Source organism: Taeniopygia guttata, chromosome 4 (genome assembly GCF_048771995.1).
Source record: "Taeniopygia guttata chromosome 4, bTaeGut7.mat, whole genome shotgun sequence".
NCBI classification, from domain to species: Eukaryota; Metazoa; Chordata; class Aves; order Passeriformes; family Estrildidae; genus Taeniopygia; species Taeniopygia guttata.
The window spans coordinates 5,602,194-5,629,394 of NC_133028.1; the positions used below are offsets into that span (position 1 = coordinate 5,602,194).

Here is a 27,201-nt window from a genome sequence, read left to right on the forward strand (position 1 = left end):
ACACAGGGCAGCAGAGGCACCTCACAGACAAATGGAAGGGCTTAGCTAAACTGTGCCTAAAAATCAGGTGTTGGTCTTTAGTGAACTCAGATCTGGAGAAACATCAGCAAAATTAATGAGAAATGTCAAAGAGGAAAAGATCTGGTTCTGTTTACTTGCTACTGTGCTGAGGAGCAGGTAGGGGATTCTTGAATAAACCTTTTCCTCTCCTGGCTGCCACTGAAAGTCTGCAGGAAATCAGTTGGGTTTTCAGACATATGGGCAGACAACAGATACATTTTTTTATTGGCAGTTTACTGCAGCTGATCTTTGTACTATCCCTTTTCTCCTCAGTGCAAAATTGATTAAACACCTAAGTCAAAAGGCAGGTGTTTTAAGGCATCAGAGACCCTGATGAGGAAGGATGGATTCCCCTCCCTGGACACTGCTTGCCTAGTTAGAACAATCCAATGCACTGAACTATAGCAACAGGCTTCTGGCATGGCCCCACGTCCATCACTGCAGACATTTTCTGATTTGTAATTGAGGAGAATACTTTATCTCAATTAACTTATCTTGATGTAAGGATTCCAGTTAGTCTCACTTGCAAATGGCCCACAATTCAATGCTGCACCTGTGCCAGCTGCAAAATAATTTTTCAGCAGTTTTTCATCAAAAAAAATATCATTTAACACAAAACACCATCTGTGTGTCTTGTTCAGTTTGCATTCATTGCCCACAGGTGTACTTGTAACTGGCTTCCCACTTCTATCTTCCCATGGACACCACTGGAAAGAAATTATGTCATCCCAAGAAAGTGGTAGAACCCCTTAAGAAAAATCTATCAATCAAAATTTAACAAAGGAATTCAGAATCAGAATGCGTAGAAAGAAACATGCTTCCAATAAAAATGTAAATTTTCTAACAGTGTTTTTTTTTCTTTGATTATTTAATGCCTTAGTGATAGAAAAAGGGATGTTGTTTCTGCCGGGACCTCTTCTGCTTTAAGCCCTCAGAAGAGTTGCCAGGATGCTCCCCCAGCAGGTCCATGCTGACAGACCTGTGCCACTGGAAACAATCCTTGTGGATATATCACATTGCTGTATCACATTCCCAGTGTTTGGAAGTGCCATGGGTGATGTTACCCCGCAGGCATGAATTGGTGTCAAGCTCCAGGTTTATTCCTTTTTGTGGAAGAGGCTTGGTGCAGTCTCATTGCTGGGTTCAGGCATGACTTGGATCTTCTGGTTCTTGAGGGCAGCTTCCCTCATCTTGTAATACATGAACTCGTTCTGCTGGAACATGCGCAGCTCCATCTCCGTCTGGACACGCATGACCTGAGGGACACAGCGGGTTACAAACCCTGGCCTGTCCTGGGTTACAGTATAAAGATGTATTCTATCCCCTCAAAACACACCAGTCAAACGCTGCTGTCCTAGGTTACAATATAAAGATGTATTCTATCCCCATCTTCAAGAGCTGTTGAAACCAAGTGGGGAATTGTTTTTTCCTCATCTCCTGTTAATGCCTTGCCCATGACCCACAGATAAATCCCTCTGGGGGCCATTTCTGTTTAATGGACCCACCAGGACTCACAGAATGGTAACAGCCCATTGTGAGATGCTCTGCCCAGGGGTGAGGAGCTAAACATCCTCACCTGGATATAATCTGGGGTTTGGGACAGAACAAGCAGCTCTTACCCACTGGTTTCCAGAAGACAAGAGCTACCAGATCTTTTCTATGGGATCACCACTTCAACAAGACCGTTCCATCTGGATTGCTGCCACCACCCTAACGAGAGCAGGGTGTCAGATTTTATTCTGACTCTGTCAGTAGTTTTGCTTTTGTATTGTTGTATGTATCTTATTGTGTGGTTTTGTTGGTTTTTTTTTTCCTTTTCTTAATAAATTGTATTTCTGACCTGGAGTCTCTCACTGGTTTTGCTTTCAAACTGGAATAACTGCCACTATTGGGCACTGTCCCCAAAGGATGTCCTAGGCCATGCAGTGACCGAGGCACCTTGCCCTCGGTGTCCCACCAGCAGGAAGCCTCACGCTCCAAAAAGTGATGCAGGACCTGGAGGTGATGCTGTGCAGAGGCAGGAAATGAATGCACTTCCCATCCACACCCTGGACCTGGCCCTTGGGGCGGCCCACCACCAGGGTGGGGGTCACCTCTTGTGGGAGAAGAGGGTTGCTCAGTCCCACAGCTGCACCCTTTATACCCCAGGATTCATCAGCAGCAGTCATTCCTAGCGCTGCATTATAACAGAGGATCAGAAGGAATTCTAGGATATATTTTTACACCTCTCTGTGCATTTATTCAATCCTTTGTTTAGGTGCACTGAGATAAGCATATGCCATATATCTGCTATTTTCTTCCTAAAATGTGAAGGGAAGCACAGAAATGGAGGTATCTCATCCTCTGCTGCACATATGGAAACAGTCAACAGGTTGGATTTAGGTAGTAGATATTAATTTTTCTGAAGATATAAAATTGTACCAGTGAAGGTTATAGCTCTACTATATGAGGACTAAGACATCAATAAAGGATTTCATCTGGTATCCTGTAATTTTTTGAGGGTAATAAAGGAGAATGCTATAAAGCAAACAGGTCACATGAAGGGACTTAGGGGCTAAAGAAATAATAGATTCCCCAGCTGCAATTGTACATAATTCCTCACATCTGAGCAGATGTAATTCACTGGGATCTCCACTCTTGACTCTAAGCTAGGAAATGCACCTATCAGTCATCTGAGGAAAAAACATACTGCTGCTGAGAAGGTGGTAAATAAAGAAGAATGGACACCAATAAAGAAAATCAGGTGGGAAACTGGGCACATCCACCACATGTAATTTGATATACCCAAATTCCAATGTCATCCATCTGAGAGCAGTGAAATCAGCCTGCTGGAAGAATGGGGGGGGCTCTGTCTTTTGGCACAGCAATTTCACAGAAGATTCAGGGGCTTAGCTGCCATTTCTCTTGTATGTTACGGTGCAAAATAAAAGCTGCTTTTCAGGGATGAAAATTTCCAATAAGAAAGTACATGCATTTCCCAGCAGAATGTAACATAATCTAGATAAAACCACAGCACTAATGGTTTTATCTAGATTATGAGAAGCAGTCAGCACTTAATACATCTCTCATCTCTACGGTCTGTTGTTTCTATGACTGTAATTTTGCCCAGACAGAGAGGAGAGACAAGACAGGAGATGACACCTACCTCCAGGTCTTTGGTAATTGGGTGGGAAGGTCCGTGGGTTATCAGGAGAATGGCATAGGCTTTGCAGATCAAGCCATGGCCAACTTCAATGAGGCCAGCGTGCCAGTGGGTCACTCCCGCCCGCATCACGGCCATCCCCAGCTGCGCGTTGTTGGGATGGTAAATTTTCCTGGAAAAACATTGGGTAATTTTAGTTCAGGAGAAATCTGGGTTCTCAAAAGTGTCACTGACATGATATGTTTGCCAAAGAGCAGTTTGTTTATTCAGGTGAAGAGCCTGTTGCAGCCAGTGCCCCCAAAATGTGCTCTTCTTAGAAAGGGACGGGGACACATTACACAAGGACAGAGCTGTACAGGGACATGAGTTATGAAAGATGGGATATGGACTGGGAAGGTTCAACTCCTGGCTTGGAGGAAGCCAAGCTCTGTCATCTCATGCCAAGAGAAAACCACGCTCCATCAATATTTTGGCACAAACAGAACACAGATCTGACCCTACGGCTCAGCTGGCACCAGCTTAACCTGACACACTTAGTGGGGTAACAATGCAACAATCACCAGTTCCTCATTCAAAGCAGGAAGAGAAACAGGTGGTTCCAGAAACTCCAGAAATGTGCATCTCACCCTCTGCAGATGCATCCCGTCATCTGGGAATTTTAAGTGCCTAAGGTGGGAAAAATGAAATTTCTCCTCTACATCAAACTTTGAAAGCTGAAGCAGAGTTAGAAGCTGCTTGGATTTAGCTGAAAACCTGCCCTCAAGGGCTTCTTTAGAATTTTGAATTGGCACTTAAAGCAAGAAAGGAAACTACCAAGGTCCTCACCATGGTCTGAAAAACTGAGGAACACAAAGGAGAAGGAATTTTCTCTCAGTCAATTAGCTCAGCACCAGGGCTGGGACATCAAGTTCCTTGTTAGGCCTGCAAGCCAGGGAGGTGACTCTGTCACCCCTCTGCAAAAGAACAAAATATAACAGGCCTTTTGGGGTAGAACTGACCAAAGACAAGTAATGAGTGTGAGATGTCCTCAGCAGGAGGATGAATAAGATGATGAATTTGGCTTTTCTCTCTTCTCAACAGTTTCCATTATTTTTCTTTCTTTCCTCTTTTTCCCTTCTGTTAAATACTCATCAGTCCTGTAATAAAACCTCAGTAATAATAAAGCACTTAATTTTTAATGTGAGGTTTACCCTGGATCTATGTGAACTAAACCTGAATTTCTTTATTCTCACTAAGCTTTTACCACAGAACTATATAATGAGCCGAGACAAAATCCATGTAATATTCAGGAGTGAGGAGATATCTTGAGTGACAGCCATTTGACATGGTTTCTCTTTGACCTCTCCTTCCTGCAGGGTGCAGGGAACAGGCCATCTCCTGCAGTCTGTGTCCTGCACCCAGTCTCTGTGTCTTGCTATCAGGGCAGCCCTGAGATGCCTCTGAGACAAAACAAAAAGGCCAGTGAAAGATGTTCCTAAACCATTTGCCAGTTTTAGTTTAGTAAATTAAGGTGTTTGTGCATTTAAGAAGGGACCCCTCTCTGTCTGGTGGTACAAAAATTTCCCATATGAATTTCACCACCACTGCCCTCATGGGAGCAGACTAAGAAAATTATTCCTGTAAGACACTGCTTAACACGGCACGAGCACAGAGAGCACCAGAAGCAGGGCACAGACATACAGGTAGCCATCCACCATCCTCTTGGCATAGTCAGCTGCTTCCTCAAACATCTGGAGGTAGGAGAGCACCTCGGAGGCAATGCTGAGGATCCTCAGCAGGTAGATGTTCGTGTCCCCCAGCACAGGCTCCTGTTTCTGCAGGCAGTCACGGCACAGCTTCACCACCTGAGTGTGGAGGAAGCAGCGACAGCAAGGGTGAGTCCAAGCACCTTTGGACCTGAAGCTGCCACATCAAGACCCCGTGGTTTGCACAGTCCATGCCATTCCCTGAGGCTGAGCCAGGGAATGGGTGAAGAGAGGGTGTCCTTTGATTTGTTGAGAAACATCAGCCTAGGAAAATGATTGGCACTCACAGCTTTGTCTCCCAGGGTTACACTCATAAAACTGGTGAGGAAAAAGTGATTTCTTCTGCTCAGGAGAAGAAAGACTCCAGGAGGCTGGGTATTGTCAACCACCAAGTACCTATAGGACTCATACTCCAATGCCATCCACCAGCCTCCTGAAAATATTCAATGCAAGGAATATTGCTAATGACCCCTTGGGGCTGGAGACACAGAGCTGCACTGTTCCATGCCTGATCTAGCCGTGAGTCAGTGTCCAGATTTCTGTTCTAGGGGGCTTCAGCCTCTTCCCAAAGACAGTTCCAACCCAGAGGTCATTACTCAACCTGGAGTGCTCTCTGAGGAGAACAATTCAATATTTCCTGGGTGAGCAAAAGAGGGAGAAAAAAAAAAGAAATTACTTGAATTGTCTCACCCATTGCCCTTGTAGCTTGGGCTCCAAGGTGGGACATGGCTCATCTAAACCACACACCTATCCTCAGCACCCAAAAAATGAGCAACACAAGGCACTAAAGAGGTCAACACAAAGACCACTGACAGTCTTGTTCCTCTCCCAAACCCACTGTCCTTCTTTTTTTTGAGGCTATCTGGTAGAGCTGACTTGTTACACCAGTAACTCATGAGTTTCATCCAGGAGCTCTGGGTTCAACACCTGTGTCAGTCAGAGGTGCTGGAAGTCACCTGAATCTCTTTGTGTCATCACTACAAAAAAAATCAGTCTGGGATGCCTCAGACAAGGTTGTGCTTTACAGTTTCATCCATAAATTGGGAATCTAGAGGGGGACAGGCCTTCTTTCCTGGGCAGTGTGTGTGCAGCAAGAGAGCAGAAGTACCAGGACTCACCTCGTGGTAATGTCCCTCCATGCGGGCCTTGTTGATCTTCTCCAGGGTGTCCTTGGAGAGCTGGATCACCTCCTTCACTGTGTCTGCAGAGGGCTGGGGACAGCAGCAGGAAAACCAGTGAGGACAATGCACTGCCTCACATGTGCCAAGATATATTGGCTGAAAGAACGCTTGATCCAAGTCAGTTGGTGCGATGCTTCCCACATCACCACTTCCTACTGCTGCTTGTAAATACCAGTGTGTTCCTCAGACCTGCCCAAGGCTGCCATGGTCCCAGTTCCAGGTCAAAAGGTGAAAGTCCTGCTGACTTCAGTGAGAGTGTTGCCCATCAGGGTAGTGGCCATGTGCCTCTGATATGCACAGCTCGATTCCTCAACCCTCCCCACCACTCTTCCCCTCTGGAAAAGGGACAGAATTCAGCCTGCAACTGAGAGGTCTCCTGAGATACCAAAGAGGCTGTGGAAGGCCCCAGCTGGAGAGTATCAGATGCTCTTAGTGCAGCTGCTAGAGAGAAATGAGGCTCTTGAATGAGAGATCAGTGGAATAGGAAAGATCCCTGGATTTTACCTACCCTGACAAATGCTGTCATTAGTTCCAAATAGCCTCAGATGGCTAAGCTCAGATTTCAGCTGCACCTCTATAGGGAAATGTGTTTTCCTGCACACATAAAAGAAGTTTGTGTTTCACCATGCATTTAGAGACATGAAGCACATGTAGGAACACCTGGCAAGACACTAATGAATTCATTATTAGTTGCCACCTCTTTATTTCCTTAATACTGAAATATAACATGATATCCAGCACAACCATTCATCCTCTGCTTTCTGAGCCCTTCAAGTTTGCACTTCCCAACTATTCCAGCTATCATGACTTTCCATTTCATAAATGAGGAAATCTGAAATCAGCCCACAGTCACGTGACTCCAGGAATTTTTGGGAATAGCCTGGTCTGGAGACATACAGCAGAGCCAGCAGCCAGGAAAGACCTCTGGGTGTAGCTCAAAAGCAGAGTCCCCATATTGCAATGAAGGATGCAAAGATTGGGAGTCAGGACTGTAGGACTGTCCTATTGTCTTCTTTCCACACATGGTCAATTAGATTTTTGAGGAATCTGAAATTCATCTAGTTGGGAAATCCTCTTCGAAGTCTAGCATTGAAGGAAAGCCCATAATTTTCTGACCCATTTTCCCCAATCTGTTACAGATGTTATTATGTTACCATTTGTGCTCTGATTTATTATTCTATAGCATTATACTGAAGCTACTGCAGCTAATCAGCTTTGGGCAGCTGTCTGAGCAGCACACAGGGTGTCCTGAGGCACAGAGCACACCCAAAGGCAATGTTAATGTCAGTGCAAATCACATTGCTGTGCTGTCTGTGTCAAGACTCCCACAGGGACCTTAAACAGCATTTCCACAGTGGCTTTGTCTAATAAAAATCCTCTCCTGCCTTTGCTAGACTTCTGAGTAAGTTGCCACTATAAACAATGGGAACTGGGCTGCTCTTTGCAAGGGGTGAAGGACTGGAGGTCAGAGCAGCTGTTGAGGATGAAAGCTGTCCATCTCCCATGTATTCCTAGCGCTTTTTCCATGCAGCTGTGAGTGCTGCTGCCCCCAGGCAAGTGTGCCTGAGCTTAGGAAATGTGACACAGCCAGCTGCTCTGCGGGTGAGGTCAGCCTGGACACTTATTGTCTGTGGATGGGCTGTATTTTTAATAGCTGAAATCATGCACCTTGCATACTCACGGGCTTTTTCTGCACAAGCACTTCAGACTGTGGAGGACATTCCCCTAGAAGTGCATGTTTTCCTGCTGTGTGCTGCACAGCACTTCTAGCACTCACAGAAAGGGGATGGTGCATGTCTAGTGGGTGTCCCTGCTCAGGGTAGGACAGATGGAATAAGGTGATCTATAAGGTCCCTTCCAAGCCAAATCATTCTGTGATTCATGGTCTCTGTTCAGCCAAGACTTGATAGCAGGTGTTGAATGATGGATGAGATTTTTTTTTTTTTCATGCTGTCTACTGGAGAATGTGTTCAAAAATACTCCTGCAGAAAGCCAGATAAAAATCCTTCTGCATCAGAGAACTGAGCTCTGGGACAACTTTATATTATAAGTGGAGAAGTACAGTAGTCAGGATTAGCTGTAAGATGAAGCTTGATAATTCAAAATGGGGTTATATAGCAGGGTCTTTTGTACCAGAGGAGAACCTGACCCAGCAAGGCAAGGGTCTCCTCTAGTCCCATCTCCTGTCTCCTGTAAGGGAGCTTCCTTGTATCAGCTCAATACTATTCCTCTAAACCTTTCTCGAGGAGAGAGTTACACTCCACAGCATCCAGCCTTTCCTGGCTGCCATGTCTCTGAAAGAAGAGTTTCAGGACTGAGCTTGGCTTCCTGGCACCTCCTGAGAGGGAGGCTGAGAGTTCTGTGCTCCTTCCCAGGAAGCTTCATCTCACTGGGGCTCTCCTGCTGGCACTGCTTCTGTGAGGTCACATTTCCTCAGCCCAATTTTTTGGTTTTGTTTGACCCCTGCTCCACATCATCCCCTGGGCTGTACTGTCTGATTCGTGGTGTGACTGCTCAGCACTGCAGATCAATGACTTGGTGATACACCTATTGCTCTGCCTTGCTTTACCTTCCTTTATACACTTTATAAGGCTTGCAGGAGTAGAAATCCCCAAGCTAGCACTGCCAGAGATCACAAAACCTATGAGCAATTATATCCTTGGGCAGAGGAACTAAAAAGAAACTCTTAGAGCTGCCAGCACACTCATAAACTGGAGCTGCTGGCCAAGCAACACATCCCACTGCCAACAGCAAGACACAGCCCTGTACCCTCCTGCTGGATGACTTGTGAAACCTCCAAGGAAAAGAAATATTACTTAAAAATGAGCAGTTCAACATGTTCATTCCTCACAGTCAGTCTGCCTGCAGCAAGCATGCAAAAACGTCAACTGATGGTGCAAACTCCTTGTGACAGGCCTTTGCAGAGAGGGACTGGGAGTTCAGGCTTCCCACATTCCTGCAGCCTGTGATGGTACAAACAATAGAGCTTCAGCAGCATTTAGTCCTGTCACCATACCTGCAACGCATTTCTCTTTCTGCACTCAAAATGTAGAACCCCTTGCAGTTTTTCAGAAAAAAAAAAAAAAAAACAAAAAAAAAAAAACCAAAAAAACCAACCAAACAAAAAAAAAAAAACTAACCAAAAAAAACCACAAAAAAAAACCCCAAAAAACCCACAATCTAAATGCCAACATTTTTCTCAGCTCTGGACCTAATTTATTTTTGCATTCTGTCTATTGTTGGACTTTTAGGTTAAAGGCAACTTTGGGAGGCTTTTTAAAATTAAAAACTGTACTTACTTTAGATAATAAGGACTGGCCTTGCATGGTGGGCTTGAATTGGTGTTGTGCCCAATCAAGGTCCAGTTCTGTTCTCATTTTTTTACATTGGCATTAGTCATGCTTTTGCCAAAATCTGACCATTGAGACTATCAAGACTGCTGAGAAACCAAGGTCCTAGAGCCTGATAGATGCCTTGGTAGAGGAGATGCAGCCACCAGTGGGTTTGGACACTGCAGGACAAACCATACCTTGCTTTCCCCTGCCTTCACTGCCAGCATCAGGTCATCCTTGAGCTGTTTCTTGCAGTGCTCACACGTGCAGTCGAAGTAATATTGCTTCTTCAGCTGCCTCCGCCGCTCCTCGCTCAGGCTGAGGAAATCCACGTAGGAAACAGTCAGCTCATCCCCCGGGGAAATCTTGTTCAGGGCTCTCAGCTCGATCCTAGGGGCACAGGAGATGGGATGTGCATTTGGAGAAGCAGCAGAAGTGCAGCCACAGAGCCGGCAGGGACAAACCCTGCAGCCTGCCCTGCCTTGCAGAGGTGAGCCCTCGCCCTAAGGCACTGCTTTAAGTCTTCAGGGAGGCAGTGCAGAGGTGAACAGCAGTCTGGTTAACTGAATACAGAGCAAGAACACAGTCACACCACTTTTTCCTGCCCCTCTCCAAGTCCCTGGCAGGGATATGTAAAGATCTGAACTATAAAGAGGTTATGGCTCCATTAATTTATCCATATGGGGGCTGAACCTAGACATCAACTTTTAGTTTGTTGCAGGAGATCTCACCAGAAGAAAAAAACTTTGAGATCAGAAATACACACCAAAATGCTGAGTTTGGATTTGGGTTTTTTTTTAAGTACTGCTTTGCATGCTACCCACACACCCCTGGCTATACTTCCAGATCCTGAGCTCTGCTGCCTTCGGTATCGTTCTCGCTTTGAAAAGTTAAGACAAATTCCCTCTGGGTGCTGCATAAGAGATGCCCTCACCCTGTTCATGCATTTCCACATAAAAGCTTATAAGTAATTATCTGGAGAGAGTCTATTTTTAAATAGCTCATTTGACCTATTACCACAATTCAATTGCCAACCTCTATTACTGAAATCCATGGCAAGGCCCTGATAACGGGATTTGGAAAGCCAGACCTTTGTACCTGCCTTTCCCTCATGTTGTTCCCTGCAAAAGGTCTTAAATAATGTGGAGTTTCAGAACTATTCCCATGCTCTTTCACTCCACAGTTACTCTGGGCCATCTCTCAGTTGTAGGGGCTAAACAGGCACGACTGGCTAGAGAATTTGGTGAGAATGGGGAAAAAATCCAACAAATACCAGCTGTGAGGTGGTTCTTTTTGTATCCACCTCCTCTTCCAGCTACTAGTGAGCTCAACAGTGTGTATAATGCATGTCTGCCTTGAGATGGACCTGCTGGCTTCCACCAGAACATGAGGTGCTCTAGGCAGAACCCAAAAAATGCCTCACGAAAGGCAGAGGTGGCAGAGACTCACAGGTATCACCAGGTTCTTTAGAAGTAAGCTTTTTGGGGAGGACATGACTTATTCTGTGTGATCATGTTTTTGCAAAGGGTTGTAATTCTCCTGTAATTCCCTTCTAATTCCCTTGGAATTCCTGTTACAGGCTCTCAGTACCAAGGGTGCAGCTCTGAGTCTTCCAGCTCTGCTAAAGCTGCTGTCAAAATTCTTCTCTGAGGCTGGTCTTGATCTTCTCTGGGTGTTGCCATATTAGCAACAAATTTCATACAAAATTTACCAGCAAACACGCCATTGTCACAAAGGGCAGCTGTTAGTTATGTCACAACCACAGGAAAGTGCCAGACAGAGAAAAGTGCAATCAGCTACTCCAGGAGGAAGTGCACAAAAAAGAGCAATTCCCATCTGGAAAGTTTACACATATAAACATTCCTGTTCACACTTCACAGGATCCTCATCAAAGTGAGTCATGCAACCAGAGAAGCAAAATCAAGCCTCTGACTTTCATGATGCCCCTGATAGCCCAAGCACTGTAGGGGTATTTTAGGCAGCCATCCCTTGTGTGGAGGGGATTGATAGCCCTTGGGGTAAGCCAGGAAACACATGGCATATTTTAAATACTGTAGTTCAAGAGACACTGTCAGCCAGGAGCACACCACTGAGCTTGTCAAGGGCTCTTTCCCCAGTGTCTGCCACGGGCAGCAGGGACCTTGATAGCTGCATGCACAGGCACAGCGAGTGCCTGATAGCTCAAAACTCAAATTGCCCCAAATAGCAACTCTAATCAGAAGTGAAACTGGTTTTCCCCTTTTTTATAGCCCTATCTACAATGTCCTGGGTAAGATTCAGTGGTGAAAAAGAGCACTTGAAATGTATTTCACATCTTCTTTGAGGAAAATGCATGCCTGCTTGAAATTAAATTTTAAAGACAACAGTGTCCCCTTAAGAACACTGACTATAAAATACCAAATGTCATGAGTTAAGCAAAAACTTTTTTTTGCACATATTTTTGTAATTTATTTAGTTTGGATCAGGTAACAGTGGCATCATTAAAAGGTGGAACATTAATCATGGATTATGGTAAAAAGGAATTGAAACCTACATCTCATGGTACTGCTACTGTAGGCAACACATTCCTCGGGCACAGTTTGTTGCAGGAGAAACATGGAGTATTTAGTGTGTCAGTAACACAGTCATTTCTCATCTCCTAATATGCAAGGCTTTATTTTGGGCTGTACAAGATTAGCAAGACCTTGTTCTGACTTTCATGCTCTTGCCATGTTCAGGAGAGGAGAAATGAGAAGTGGAAAGGGGAACTACTGACAGGGAGGAAGCCAAGGGAGGGGGTGGCAAGGCAGAGAGGGAATTCACCCTGGGGAATACAGTCTATTACCACTATTATTTTAATTTACTACAAAATGCAGAGTTAAGTGAGGTTTGGGTTTAGTGGGGCTTTACACAGGGAAAGAAGTTTAGAAAACAGGAAAAGTGGAATTTGGAGTAAACAGAGGGAGCCCCTTGGGGTCTTTGCATCTTTTCCATTAAGGGAGTGGCGTGAGGGGTACAGGGGGATGGAGGAGAATGATGCTTTCAAGACTGACCCACCTCATCTGTGTGTGGAACATTGATCTTACAGCCTCATGACTGAAAGACAAAACAAACATCTGCAGTTTACACATGTACAAGTACAACAACAAAAAAAAAAGGGTACGTGGCATAGCACTGGACATTGTACTGACAGGAGACAAGGGGGTTGCCTGTGCCTGGCTCATGTGGCACTGCATGAGAGCTTCCCTTTTGATATGCAGCTGCCAGGACCAAATTGTCCATCACTGGGCCATAGACGATTTGGTGGGAAACTGCCCTGGCACTGTGATTTTAGGAGTGGTCTAGGTCAGGGAATGTGCAAAACCTGCTCCTGATATTTGGCAGGAACAAGGGGACTGGATCTCCTGCACAGAAAGGTCTCCACTGACATCAGCAGTTGTACTCTCTAGAGCACAGCTTGGAATGGAGATCAGACTGGGATATCAGCCACAATTTACCTGGCCAATAACCAGATGGCCAAGTTTAAAGTGAGTAACCAGATCCATGTGGGAGCTTTGACAGGCTGCCAGGCAAATCGATGCCATTCCTGTACTTACCCAGAAAGTCAGGGCTTTGTCACTGCTGGTTACCTGCTCCACTGCTGGAGCTGTTTGGGGAGGCTCTCCTGTCAGCCCAGTATGGATCCCATCCAGGGCAACTGGGTATCATAGCACAGACTCCAACCTGACTTTGGATCAGACCCTATTTTCTACCAAGGTAATCATCCTCATGCACTTTTGTTTTCTCTTGACTTGTTTACCAGCTGCTTGGTAAATGCTGGAATCATTTTATCAGGGAAAGCCAGCAGTGACAACTGGAGTGCAGAACCAATGTGTTAGTTAAAAGAGGAGCTGGGGGGAAGAGGGGTGGTTAAGTTATAGCACTAAAGTTTAGTGAAGACAGGTAGCTGTAAAATAGTAGCAGAAAGATCAGAGGAAAGATCAGTTTTTGGCAAGCAATTTCTCACAGTGTTTTGCACACACTGCAACTTTCTGAATCAACAGCAGTTTATACCTGTCATGGCTTGGAAACTGGGAAGGGCAGAGCATCCCTCCTGTGGGCTACCTCCACTCCCAGCTCTGGTGAAACACCTCTGCGTTTCCCACTGAATCTTTTTCCATCTCACTCATCCTGCAGAGGTTTTCTTACAGGATTGGGGTGGGAATAGGGAATGCCCAGAGACTGAGAGCATCCTGCACTCTCAGGTGACTCTGCTTGCAGATAACAATCACAAATGTCACTAAGGTCCCGTGGCTGAAGAGTTAATTAGTGATTAATTGAGATGGCACACTCTCACCAGATGGGGGTTGTGTTAGGAATGGTTATAAACACACCAGCACATAGTGATACACAGCTGAGTGCAAGCTTCAGTTAGGAGAAGCTCTTGGATTGTAGACTCAGCATGATCCTTGCTAATTTGCAAGTAGAATTACTCCTTAACTATCTATAGATGAGACTTCAATATAAGAGGTGAGTTAAACAGCTACTTACTACTTTAGCTACCTATTTTGAGTCCAGTTACAAAACTCATACAACACCAGGGGAAAATGCTTTGCTGGTTGTTGGATTTGGGGTCAAATCTCATGTATTTGTTAGTGCATCAGATGACAATTTTTTAAATAACAAGGAGGGAAACTAGTTTGTCTTTAGCAAGAAAACACTGTTTGGGCTTTTTCTCTGAGCTTATTTCCATCTCTCTGAGAGAAGGAAATAAGAATGAATAGATTTTCTGGGGCAGGGACCTGACAGTGAGGGTGGCAGAGCCTGAGCTGGCTGCATCCCTGCTGCAGCAAAGGAAAGAAATCCACTCACTTGCCATTGTTGAAGACGACCGTACAGTTGGGCCAGCAGTCGTGGTTGGCCTGGCAGAGGTTGGGGAAGATTCCCACACCAACAGCCTGCAGTCCTCTTTGGTCACTGAGGGTAAAGCCATTGCAGCTGATCTAGTCCCAAAACACAGGTAGGAAGAAGTGTTAAAGGAGAAAAAGCTGAAACACTCCAGCTGGGATAAAACATCAGAAGAGAAACAATGCAGGACTTGTGCAGAGGGGCCAGGCCAGAGCTGAGTCAATGTTATGGAATATTTGCTGTCAGTGTTCACTCGGGATGCCTAAGATAAACTTGGTCTGGCCATGCATTGATTTCCTTATATTTGGTTCCTGAAAATAGTTTGGAAAAAGGTCACAAGAAAATTGCTTTGAGGCAATTCAAGCAGAAAGCAAAGTTCACACTCACAAAAACAGGTATCAGTTAGAAATTAACCTTGACTGCTGCATTCAACCTGGTCATGTTTGCTGGATTGCCCTCAAAGCTCATAAAAACCAGCTACTACTCTTTGCTGTGAATTTTCAGAATTACTAGTTTTGTATGACAGATATTCTAAGAATGAATTATTTCACTTTTTTTATATGAGATACTACTATGTATAGAACAGTTTTAAGTCACAAGCATAAATAATGGAAATATCTGCGAAGAAAAAATCTGATAGGATAAACTGAAGGAAATAATTAACTCAGCTGCTGATTATTTTACCCTGTTAATAGTTTTATTTCCTTTGTGAACTGATTCTGTAGATTTCTGTATTTCCTTGCTCCTCCACAGACAAGCTGTGCTGGTCACTGGCACATAGGGTCTCCCTGTGTCCAGTGGACTGGGTTTTCCTTGTGGTGTGGGTGCCAAAGCTGTGTCCTCTCCCTGTACTGGGAGTGACAAAGGCCAGCTTGTCTTGCACAGCAGCCACTGGCAGAGGGTGAGCAGAGCCTGTGTCTCCTCATGGCAGTGTTGGGAGCTGAGGGGGTAGTGCAGGGATACCCAGGGCTGGGAGCAGAGCAGCTCAGCCTGAACTGGAATTTCCCTCTCTGCAACATTGAGAGCAAAAATTTGTAGTTAATAACTTTGTAGTTGATATTATTAAATATATTTCCATTTTTTACTGTTTTAATTGTATCTATTATGTCAATGTAAAAAATCAATTGCACACAATATTAATAAACATTAATGTATCTACTAAAATAGATCTTCTAGATTCAAATACATTCTAGATGTAGTTACTGAAAATATATTTTCTCAGTTGTCCCAGGTGCACAGAGATGCCCAGTGGGACATGTGATGAAAATGCAGCACCTATGATTGAGCAAACCACTTGTCTGCACATTGAGACAGACAAAATGCTTCAGCCCATGCCTGTTGCCCTGATTTTTAAAAGTGTTAAGTTTTCTTTTGAAAGTTTTAAAGTTCTCATAAAACTTCTTTAGCCTTCTGATAATGTTTACATATTTCTACTGGAGTTCTCACACACTGTTCATGTAAATAATGATTGTTTTACATGCTTCTTTGTGAGAAGAGAGAGTTAATAGACTGTTAGTCTGACCAGTGTGGTTGGAGAAGTAACAATTTCATCCTCCAATCCTCTACCACTTTTAGAATTCTATATATTGTGAAGTCAGAAATAAAATTAACTCTTTTTCTCTCTTGAACTCACCAAGCTTCTGTGTACTCATTTTGTGTCCAATAGCAACATGTGCCTCAGTTTCCCAGTGTCAGTGCAGAGGAGAAGCAGGTGGGGCATGAGATGAAGTCAGCCATCCTCTCATGAGGCCAGCTGGAGAGTTTCTCCCCAAAACTGGCATCACAAACCCTCCCCCCGTGAGCTGCCCCCCCTCGGACGTACCACCCCGAATATGTGGGAGATGAGCTGCATCCCGAACTGCTGGCACTGGGGCGGCCAGAACTCCAGGAAACTCTCCACATCAGCACGCAGATCCTTCTTCTCCTCCTCTCCAAAGCTGTCCACGTGGTTCTGCAGCTCCTCGATGGCCACCAGGCAGCCCTCGGACAGCCCGCTGCCCTCCCGCTCCATCTTCCACAGGATGCGGGCAGCCAGCCTGGCCAGGACACAGCCACGGGGTCACAGCACCAGCAGCACATGGAGAGAACAAAATTCATCAGAATTCATCTCCTGGGGGGACACGGTGTGTGGGCAGACCAGCTGAGACAGGCTCAGTATCTAAGGAGTGATGGATGGTCAGCATCATCCCCAGCCTTCTGAAGGACAGGGAGGCGCAGGGTTTTGTCCCAGCACTTGTGTTCTCATCTGGAGAAGTTCTACAAATCCCCAGGTATCCAGCCCTCCACAGCTGCTCCCATTTCCTTGAGGATTCCTCTCATTTTTTAATGGTGGAGCCAGAATGTGAAGACAAGTTAATGTACCCTGTAGGCAAACTGGGGAATAACCCATCTCTTCTTTTACTTTTCCACCTACTCCGCAGTTTCCCACACTTCCTAAACCAAGCAGGATAGGTTTACCTCACCATGTGCAGAGTTTTTGGGACCCAGCACCAAAAAAAAACCAAACAGGAACACATCTCTTGCACCACTGATGCTCCTCTATGTACCTTCCCTATCTCAGAGATCCTCCTGGCCTATTATCCTAAACCTTCTCCACCTCGCCCAAGTCAGGCCACCCAGGACGCTCTGTCCTCTCCCAGGTCACAGGAACCAGCTCTCACCTGATGTTTTCTGTGGGTGCCTTGCCATGTCTCTTGATGGCAGAGCACTCGTTTTTGTGGCTGAGCCAGGCTGCTCTCTGGCAGGTCCTGTCGCAGTAGTGGGCGAACTTGCACTGCCCGCAGCGGTGCAGCCTCTCCTGCCGCTTGAAGCAGGTGTGACAGATGACGTGTGTCAGGCTGCAAGGACAGAAGGACGCCTTGGATCAGTGAGGTCCTGCCACTTTTGCACCCCTGAGCTCCCCACAGCCACAGAAATGAACCTCTCAAGATTTTTGGTGACTATGGAGAAACATCCCACCCGGCTAAACCGTTGTGTTCTTGCCTGGTGCTGTTGCTGTAAGTTAAATGGTGATGGAATAACTGGGACCCCTTCAAAAGGGGTATTTCATCTTTGGGGGATTCAAAACAGGATTTCCAAGAAGAATCCTACAACTGTATGCATGTAACCATAACCAAGGCTGGGGGAGGATACTGATGAAGGAGTCTGACCTCACATCCTCCCTCTGAGAGTGTCCAGGGTCCCAGACTGAGAGGAAACCCCCCCTATATCCCCTTCATGTGTCCAGCTTTTGCTCCTACAACTTAATTCACTGAGAAGGAGGGGGAGACACTTTGGTCTCCTGTCCAAAAAATTTTGGGACTTTCCCCTTGCTGCTAGAGAAGGCTTTTCACTGCCTGATTTGGTGTCTGCAGCTGTCTGCTTCTCCAGGCGAACGCTCACTTTATCTGGGCTTCAAGCCAGACTTGACAGTACAGGGGAATTTAAATTCACACCACTCAGCCACTGCTGGCGCCAGAAGGGAGGTTCTCATCACTGCAAAAAGCTCAGAGGTCATAGAGGCTTTGTGATTAAAGAAACATTTATAATTTATAAAGAAACATTTATTATTATTCCCCACAGAGTGGGGAAAATAAGGCATGGGGTGATAAAAAATATATTGATCACCCTGTAAGGAGGATGTGCCACATGCAGGAATCAGACTCACAGCCCCAGAGAATCCAGCCCAAAGATTGTCCTTCCTCTCTACTATACCTATATATAAGTACACACATACATATGCATATACATTTATATCTATATCACAGTACATTCAAAATGCATTTTCTTCTCTCTGAAAATATGGTGTCAGCTGCTGACATAATCTACCCTGTGCCTTGGCTCTTGCAGGATAAAGAGGGCCACGGATTTAAAAGCAGGATGACCCACATCAGACAAAACCATGTGCAAAATGAGGTTTGGAAAAAAGGGTTTAGGAAAGTGAGCAGTGCTGGAGGGAGCCCAGTGCAAGGCAAGCACCTGGGATGGGGCAGAGGAAACGTGTCTGAGAAGGGGGATGCTCCACTGTGTCCAATGGCAGAGCTGAGAGCTGGTGAGAAATGTGAGGCTGGGCTCTGTCAGCTGTCAGGTCAGGGGGGCAGAGAGGTGCAAGAGAGATTACACTCCTTGTAAGGCAAAGCAGAGCCAGAGGGCTGAAAAAACCCACATGATTACATCGTGCCAGGAAGCACAGGGAGATTATCTCACATGGGGAATGGGGGTCCCTCCTGCCACCTCCTTTAAGGGCAGCCAGGGAAAAAAGTTTCCTTGTAGAGAGGAATTACAGGTTGGAAGGGAACACGGTGCAGAAAAATCCAAGTCCTCTAACAGGTGCTTCTCTACCCTCAGTTTGCTCCCTGAGAATAAAAAAACTCTGAAATTCTGACTTTGCATTTTGTTGTTTATTGCGTGGGGTGTCCAGATTTTCCAAAGCAAACCTGGCTGGCAGAACTTACCACCAGCTCTGGAAATCCCTCATTTCTGAGGAGATGTAGAAATGCACCAGAAATGTTAAACAAGACTTTTTGAGAAAGAGAAGGAGCAGCCCTTGTGGTATTGAAACTGCAGAAACAATTACTCCCAGGTAATCTGACTGGCAAGTGTAAGAAATACTGCAGCTCTTACAAAATCATTGTGGGATCCTCTGTGCCCCAAAATGGTTTCAAAGACTGGATTTGTAGATACTGTGTGTTATCAGGACTCCAGAGGCCTGGGCTCAACTTTTGGCCCAGTAAAAAATCTGGAGACACAAGTATTTGAGATCTATTCCATAAAACTTCAGCTAACATTGCTTAAGCATCTGCGAGCACCTAAATCCCCCAGGTGCTCCTTGGCAGTTGTGAAACTCCTGCTGTGTCAGAGGAGCTCAGGGCTGGATGCCCCAAAAGAGAAGGACAAAGTGGGGCTCTCCCTTGGCTGGGTCTGGTTCCACCTGTCCTGGAGACACGAGGCCCAGACACCAAAGGCTTGCAGTGGTTCAAGGCTCCTCTCTCATCCCCTATGCAATGTTGGGGTTCTCCAAGTGGAGCAGCCTGAGATTAAATTTAAGTCTGACAGCCTGTGGAAATCATTGGTCTACAAAACCTTCTCTGTCTGGTCTAGAAAGTGTTTAACACAACCCAAAATGGTTCCAGGTATCCCAGATCTCCCCTCCAGCACAGAGAGCAGCCCACACCCGTGTGAGCAGGATGCTGCATGGCCAGGCAGCACTAAAAGTTCCTGGAGAGGACCCTGGGGAGGTCACTTCTGCTGTGGCACCTATCAAGGAGCCCTGGAGGTCTGAACCCTCTGGGTCTTGCTGCTCAGCTTCCCTGGCTTCATCACAGGGACAGCACAACAGATTTCTGCTCTGTGTGTGCCCACCACAGCCTCCAAGGTGAGCAGTGCCCCCTTCCACACATAGTGAGAGCTGGTTCTCACCCTGCCCCAAAGCAGGATCTTCTTTAGTAATCATGCCTCCAGCCCACCACAAGCTTGCCAGGTCAGGATTTGGGCTGACTTAGAGGGCAGATGCCACTGACTGACTCACTGAATGACTTTCTGGGGAGCCTCAGGTTTCCTTGGCCTCCCACCTCAGCATCAACCCAGCTGAACTCTGAAGGGCTCACGTGCTCTGGTGTCACTTAGGTGAGACACAACTACAACTACTCCTGAATGCAGCTACAGTGACAAAAACAGTGATTCAACATGCCAGCCAACAAATGCAAGAGGTAACGCAGCACTGACAACTAAACCACGGCTCCTGCAAGCACAGCTTGTAGTGAAAGCACAAGAAACAAATCTTGAGACTGCTTGGACTGGATTCAGACAGATTAAGATCCTGCCAGGTTGAGCACTGCCACAGGAAATGTATTAACCTCATCTCCAAGACATGCACAGCCCAAACATCTGCCATCCAGCACACAAAACATCTCATTCAGTGGCCTGGAAAAGCCAGGTGAGATGGCTTTAGTGCAAAGAACAGAGGAAGATTTCACTGAGCAGCTGATAGGCACAGTGAGTAGCTCCCAAACTGTTAAACATGGGTCCATGCTATCCTGTACATCACAGATGATACACAGAGATGGCCTAACTTACAACTAAATCCTATTTATTATTGCTTGGCAGGGCATCTCTCTCCTCAGTCTGCTACAGAGAACAGCATAAAACCAGCTTAAGATGTAGGGCAAAATCTCCTTGGTTTTCAGAGCAGAGGCTGTAACACTTCATTAAAGACAGCAGCCTAAGAAAATGCACCTGCTACCTAAAGATGAATTATTAGCATAAGAATGGGTTTGCTCCTTTAAAAAGGAGTTGAAGCTTAGTACTTTCATCTTTAAAATGTCAGGGATGATATATCCTAGGGTTTTTTCTGATTTGAGAGGAGGATTTATTTTAGACTAATTTTTGACTATTTTATTTTTAGTTTTTCATGACAAGATTTCCCAGCCTTTTTTTAGAGATGTGGGTGAGATTTTCTTTAAAATATCTAGGTCTGTTCCCAGGTTTTAATTAGGCTTTTGAACAAATGAGATAGTAATAAAAAAATCAAACCCCAGAACATTTTTTAAAATATGAATAGGATGACATTAGCTCTCAGTTTTTATCGGTGTCAGCTCAAAGAATTTGTTCCCATCATCTTTTCAGTCATGATGTTATGGAAAATTTTAGATTTCTTATATGTCTAGGTCATCCTAGCTACAATAGCAGAGCTCCCCACATTTCCTTGGAAAATGATTTCAGCCTCCTTCTACATCAAAAAGGCATGCAAAAATTGCATGATCTCAGTTTTTTATCAATTTGCAGATCACTCATCAAGCAGATCTTCAGGTGACCTTGGCTTTCCACCACATGACACTGTTTTCCTTGACTACTGTCTCTCAAATCCTGCTGGTTAAAGAGCAAATTTCTCTTGGCAAAGGCTGACAGAGACATATGAGGCATCCCCTTGCTTATAGGAAATGTAAACTCTTACAGGCTTGAGGGCCAAGTGATGTGTCAGAGGAGAAGGTCACATACAGCCCAGGCACTGCAATGCCATGGTCATGAAGGTGATGGAGGAAAGGAGTTCTGGGATCTTCAAGGAGAAAGCAAAGAGGGAGGAAGGATTACAGAAAGCTTCAGTGAGAGGCTCAGGGCCTTTGCAAATTGAAAAATTACCCCAATGAAAGCAAAGAATCCCTTGAGAATGCATTTCCAGCTTTCTGCTTCTATGTCAGCCAAAGCTGCTTGACAGTGGTGTTTTCTGAGTGATATTTCAGCTGAAAGCAGCAAGGCTAAATCAGAGATCAGGCTGTGCCTACACCTTATCCTGGAAATCACACAGAATTCTGCACTCCTTTTCCATCAGTATCACCATTTTTTTAAGCAGCCTGCTCTCATTCAGGTAGAAGTAACAGGTCTGATACAGGAGTCAACACTAAGTACACACTTTGTTAAGCAACTAAGTAATAGAATCGTAAAATCCGAATGGTTTGGGTTGGAAGGGACCTTTAAAGGTCACCTAGTCCTAGTCCAACCCCCCTGAAATGAACAGAGTTATCCTAGTGAGTCATGCTCTGGCCTTAAAATCTGACTATGAGCTGGCTGGTGTTTATAGGATCCTCATTTTTCTTTGAGTTTTACGTATTTCTAGATTAAAGGTCTCTGGCACTGTGTAAGAGACTGCTGCTCAGATGACCATCTGAGGCTGAAGAGTACACGCCCTCACCAGCTTAAACAACTTTAGGGGCTTTCAGGGTCCCTGTGACCTTCAGGGTGGGATTCAGCCGGTAGATTTAGACACCAAGATGTGCTCATTTGTCTGTACCCCCTGTGTCTGAGTAGGGATTCCCCAGCACAACCAGTGGGGTCTGGAAAGTTGTTCAGCTCAAAGGTAGATGTCTGTGTCACTGCACATATAGAGCTCCACTGATTATATCAGCATTTAGTGCTGGATTCACTTGGTTGGACATAGAAGTCCAGTTTAGGCTCTGCAGGGATACCTGATGATAGGGTTTTGTCAAAGGAAACATTTATCCCTTTTCCTAGCAAAATAGAATTTCCACACTTCCTCAAACTCAGCCTCCAACTAAAGACAGACATCAATAATGTGCAGTTGGTGAAAAATTACTTTGACAGCTCCTCACATGAATCTAAGTATCTCTCTCTATCTACATCTGCAAGTCAGGTTGGAGTCTGGGCTATGCTCCCCAGTTGCCCTGGATTGGATCCATAGTGGGCTACCAGGAGAGCCTCCCCCAACAGCTCCAGCAGTGGAGCAGGTAACCAGCAGTGACAAAGCCCTGACTTTCTGGGTAAGTACAGGAATGGCATCGATTTGCCTGGCAGCCTGTCAAAGCTCCCACATGGATCTGGTTACTCACTTTAAACTTGGCCATCTGGTTATTGGCCAGGTAAATTGTGGCTGATATCCCAGTCTGATCTCCATTCCAAGCTGTGCTCTGGAAGCACACGGGTGTTGTATCTCTGCAGAGCTCTTCCCACGAATCTCCAAAAGATCTCACAGAAATCACTGTGTGGCCTCTGCACTACAACCTCCTTCCCACCCCTTTCAACAGCAAAATCAGGGGAAGGATTTCAGGGTATCAATACCCACAGACTGGGAATAGACTTCCCAAAGGACTGAGTTCTTCAAAGGACTGCAAAGCAGAGGCCAGCTCTGCACTCCAGTGCATCTGTGTGGTCTTTATGCACAAAGAAAGCTGAGACCTCTGGAAAATCTGGTTACATATTTGGTAGGGCCCGAGCCAAAAACTTAAACCCAGCAATCGTTCCTGTTTGAGTCCCTTTTCTGTACTTCACATACATCGTGCTTTCAGCAAGGCAGGGGAGGACTGAGTTGAATTAGGATGAGAGACTCTGGATTTTGGGTTTCCCTGTGCAGGCTGAGACCCTTTTATGATAGTGTAGATTCAACAGCAATTTTAGTATTTATACACCTGTATCTGTGGGCTAGGAAAAGCACATGCCTCTTCACTGGGCTCTTCAACCATGCAGAGGCAACAGAAGTTCCTATAGAGCAAAACCAGCTACCATGGCCAGGTGTGGATTTAATCTTGAAGGAATAAAAATACAAGGATGCAGGGAACCCTTCTTTGACAGCAATTAAATCAATGGAGTTTGGTGCAACTGAATACCCTGGGACAGCAATAGAAGGGACCTTTAAAACCAAAGCCCTGGGCGTAGAAGAAAAGCATCAAGGTAATTTCCACGAGAAAAATATGTGTTTCCAGTATAGCTCACACCCAGGCTACATCCTGCCAAGCTCTAATCAAAAAGCTTTTAGTCTGTTTCAGAGATTTTGGGACTATGTTTCACCTCTGACCCATATTCAGTGCTCTGAGATGAAATGTGTCACAGGAGGGTACGAATCCATTATTATTGCACAACAGTTGCAGAGAAGGGCTGTGTTTACCTTCATTTCTTGCTGCTCAACCTCTGGACCTGCCCTGTGGGAGCTAAACAAGACCAGCTTGGAGAGGAAGGGAGGGAAGCAGGGAGACACATCTGAGGTTTTCTGTGGGAAGCCTCAGCCTAAGACACATTCTGCAGTCTGAGCTGGAGCAGGGACAGCTTCTGCCCTTGTCTCACATTTCACCAGTGACATTTGAAAATGCAGCAAAGCCGCAGCTCTTCAACGCGGCAGCTCTGCTCTACGCATGGTGCAGCATTGCACGTGGAGGAAAAAATATTTTTAACCCATCATCAAAAATCAAAACGTTTTCAGTGGTTTTAAAGAAAAAAGTATTTTTAATAAGGCATATGACAGAAATAATTGCCCATAGGCATTTCTGAAGCAAATCACCACAAAATTCCAGCTAGTGACATGAGTGAAACTGAAATACTAACTGAAGAGCTAAAAGGACACATCAAGGAGAAATTACTTTGTCACCAACTCCTGTAATTAAGCTCAGGGTTAAGACTTCAAGAACTCAACATTTTAAAGTGAAAAATGACATTTTTAATGTGAGCTCTTGCAATGACATAATAAAATAAAAACTAAAGGTGTCATTCCCGCTATTGCAAAGATTCATAATCATGTTCACCCACTGACACTTAAAGGACAATGAAACCACTGTGAAAGAAAGACACATAAAAAACTTATTTCTTCCTCTGCCCATTTAATATCCAATTCTCTGCTGCTGCCAGATCACCCAGTGGCACTGATCAGCTTCAGCTATGATATGACAGGGTTAATGCAGCAGCACAGCCTCTGCTTGTGCCCCAGACTTCGTTAGCAGAGCCAATGCAATTAGACAAAACTCAGCTAAGCAGAATTGCTCACAGCCCTGTTTAGTGGGCAGGGTATTTACTGAAGTTACTGTTTGGGGCTAAAAATTCAGTCTCAGGACTCACCATGATGCCCTTGAAGAACACTCACAACTTTCTTAAGTGCAAAATTAAACCTTCAGCTACCATCTAAGTCCTCAGTTTAAAAATCTGGGCCACATTCTGTTCTCAGTTACTGTGTTAAAAGGCTGAAGAAGTTTCATTTGTGTCAGAGGCTTTAATTTAGATTCAACCCAATGAAAATCAACACAGAAATCCATTCTTTGCGTCTTTTCTCTTCCAGTTTAGTTAGGTGAATCTTCCACTGATTCAAAGGGCAGAAGTGGGCACCTACCAGCCACACCAGCAGCACAGATTGAGTGAATGTTGTGATTAAAACAAGCAGCAGAAAAGACAAATATCCTTGCACAAGAACTCAGAGTCTGGCTACATCAGTGTGAACATAAATTTAAAACCAGTCTCGTGAAAGAGCAAATGCAGACGTTTGTCTCCAGAGAGCTCAGCCAGCTGTAAATATTAAATCTCTTTAACAGAAACAGTGTCACTTGCTGATCCTCACCAGCTCCTGGTTGGAGGGCAGCGGGTGATGGAGCTGGAAGTGCAGCTGGGGATGGTACACGTGAGCAGAGCGCAATAGAATTCGATTTTATCATGTGTTACCCATCAGAGACTTGGGCAAAGTCAGCCTGAATTCCTGTGCCTGAATTGCCCTGACTCCTGGCAGTTCTCTGCAGTGTAGCATGGGGCTGCTTTTGTGAGGCACTGAACACATGCAACTTTCACTGCTCCTCTAAAAGGACACCAAGCACCTTGCAAGGTCAGATGCTGGAAGCAAACTGCACCATGCTGCAAGTGAACAAACTGTCTGAGCCCTGGGAAGGACATGCACTACAAGCTGTGAGTGTGTCTTTCCAGAAGTGCTTCTGCCTTCCCTCTGATGCCTTCTCTGATGTCATCCAGACTCCTCCAAGCTTTCATACAACCACCCAGATGAAATTTTGCAGCGAGATTATTTTTGCTCTGAGCTTTCCAAGTGCTTTTCTCTTACCTGTCGAAAACCACGGCTGCGTAGGCTGGCTCTGCAAAGATGACATCCCCAGCCAAGAATTCCTTCTGGGCTTTCAAACCCCTGCCTTTGCCTTCGGCTGTGAACAATTCCACGCACTCCATTCCTCCTTTGGTCATCCCAGGGACCCCAGGGTTTGGGAGGTGGGGATCTCAGAGCCAGCCAAGCCTCCCGTCCCTGCTGCCAGCCTGGAGGAGCTGCAAGGCCAGGCTTATAAAAGCAGGGCTGGGCTGCCCCCTCCCCTGGCCACACGGATTCCCATAGCAGGGCCAGGGGGTGGGAGCAGGGCAGGCAGGAGATCCTCTGCTCAATAGCACCAAACTACTCAGGGATGAGACAGGGCTGGGCTTTCTGCTCCATTAGGAAAGACCTCTCCAAAAGTGACGGTGGGAGATGTTTCTCCCAAGCACAAAAGTTGTATATATTACAACTCGGCTTAATTTATGCTCTCCCATTGGAGAGAGAGTGTATTCTCTTCACAGGGTATTTTTAGCCACCACATGCTTCTGTCTCTCAGGAAGCAACAGCTGAGACAGTGGGATAGGGAGGGCTGGGATGCCTATTTCTGACCCCTGCACTGTCTGGCTTTTTCTAGAAATCAAACAAAGCTGCTTTATTTTTACCCTCCAAGAGATGGCAGTGACTTTAGAGGCAGGGATAACAGAGAAACACGTGCCTTGACATTCTCAGCATCCTGTCACCACCAGGAAAAGAGGAATTCACATCCCAAATGCCAGCGGCAGTGTGTGTACAGAGCAGTGTGGAAGGAGCTGGAAGGACACCAACAGTTCAGCACAGACTGTGGGAGCAAGCAGGACATCCTGGATACTCTCACCATCCTGGATGCATCAAACCTCTTTGAACCAGCACCTGAGAGCTGTCCCCACCTCCAGTGCTCAGCTGTGGAACAGAATCTGAGCCACCTGAGCAGAAAAAGATGGTCCAACAGGGAGACCAAACTCAGGAGCAGCATGGCTTTACTCTCTGCACCAGTGTGAGTTCAGGGAGACTCAAGGAAAGGCCCTCATGTGGAAGAGTCAACCTTGCTGTGAAAACTGAACCCAGCCCACGTTGCCCTTCAGCATTTCTTTATCTTTTAACAGCAATTCACAGGGCTGGTTCCTGCTAATCTCACCCTCCACCGAGGAAACCTGAAGCTGTTTCCTGCTCTAAGCACTGTGCAGATAACAATGATTGCAGTCTCCTTCCCACATCTCTGTGCTGCACAGAAAAATCTGCCTGGTTAACAGCAAAAGTGGGCTGCAGAGCAATAAAGAGGGTAAATCCTGTGCATCCTGTGGCAGTAAAATAAATCCTTTACATTTCCAAGGCAGTGGGAAGTATCACTGGGCTCTTCAAGGTGCAGAACTGCTCAGCAGCTTCTGCTAAAAGCCTCTGGCAGTGTTTCTTGCCTGCAGATGAAGTCTGGTATCCTAACAAATCCCTGTCTTACAGCCTGCCTGCATGTGCCAAGCACAAACAGTATCAATCCACAGCTCCATAAATTCAGGGTGATCTGGTTATTCATGTGGTTATGAGCAGTATTTCCATAACTCCAGAC

At 45.6% G+C, this 27,201-nt stretch overlaps 1 protein-coding gene across 2 annotated transcripts; it reads right to left on the reverse strand.

Annotated features, from left to right (window-relative positions):
* Positions 1 to 909: 909 nt before the first annotated feature.
* SMYD1 (SET and MYND domain containing 1) lies at positions 910 to 26,093 on the reverse strand. 2 transcript variants are annotated; one of them, XM_002187962.6, is made up of 10 exons: positions 25,623 to 26,093; positions 16,987 to 17,163; positions 16,149 to 16,362; positions 14,291 to 14,421; positions 12,497 to 12,535; positions 9,658 to 9,850; positions 6,066 to 6,158; positions 4,883 to 5,046; positions 3,206 to 3,374; positions 910 to 1,316 (listed from the first exon to the last, which is right to left on the reverse strand). In XM_002187962.6, the coding sequence occupies exons 1-10, from the start codon at positions 25,757 to 25,759 to the stop codon at positions 1,158 to 1,160; spliced, it is 1,476 nt and encodes a 491-aa protein (XP_002187998.4). In that variant the 5' UTR covers positions 25,760 to 26,093; the 3' UTR covers positions 910 to 1,157. The 2 variants fall into 2 exon arrangements, with proteins under 2 accessions (XP_002187998.4, XP_002187966.4); XM_002187930.7 differs by lacking the exon at positions 12,497 to 12,535.
* Between the last annotated feature and the right edge of the window lie 1,108 nt (positions 26,094 to 27,201).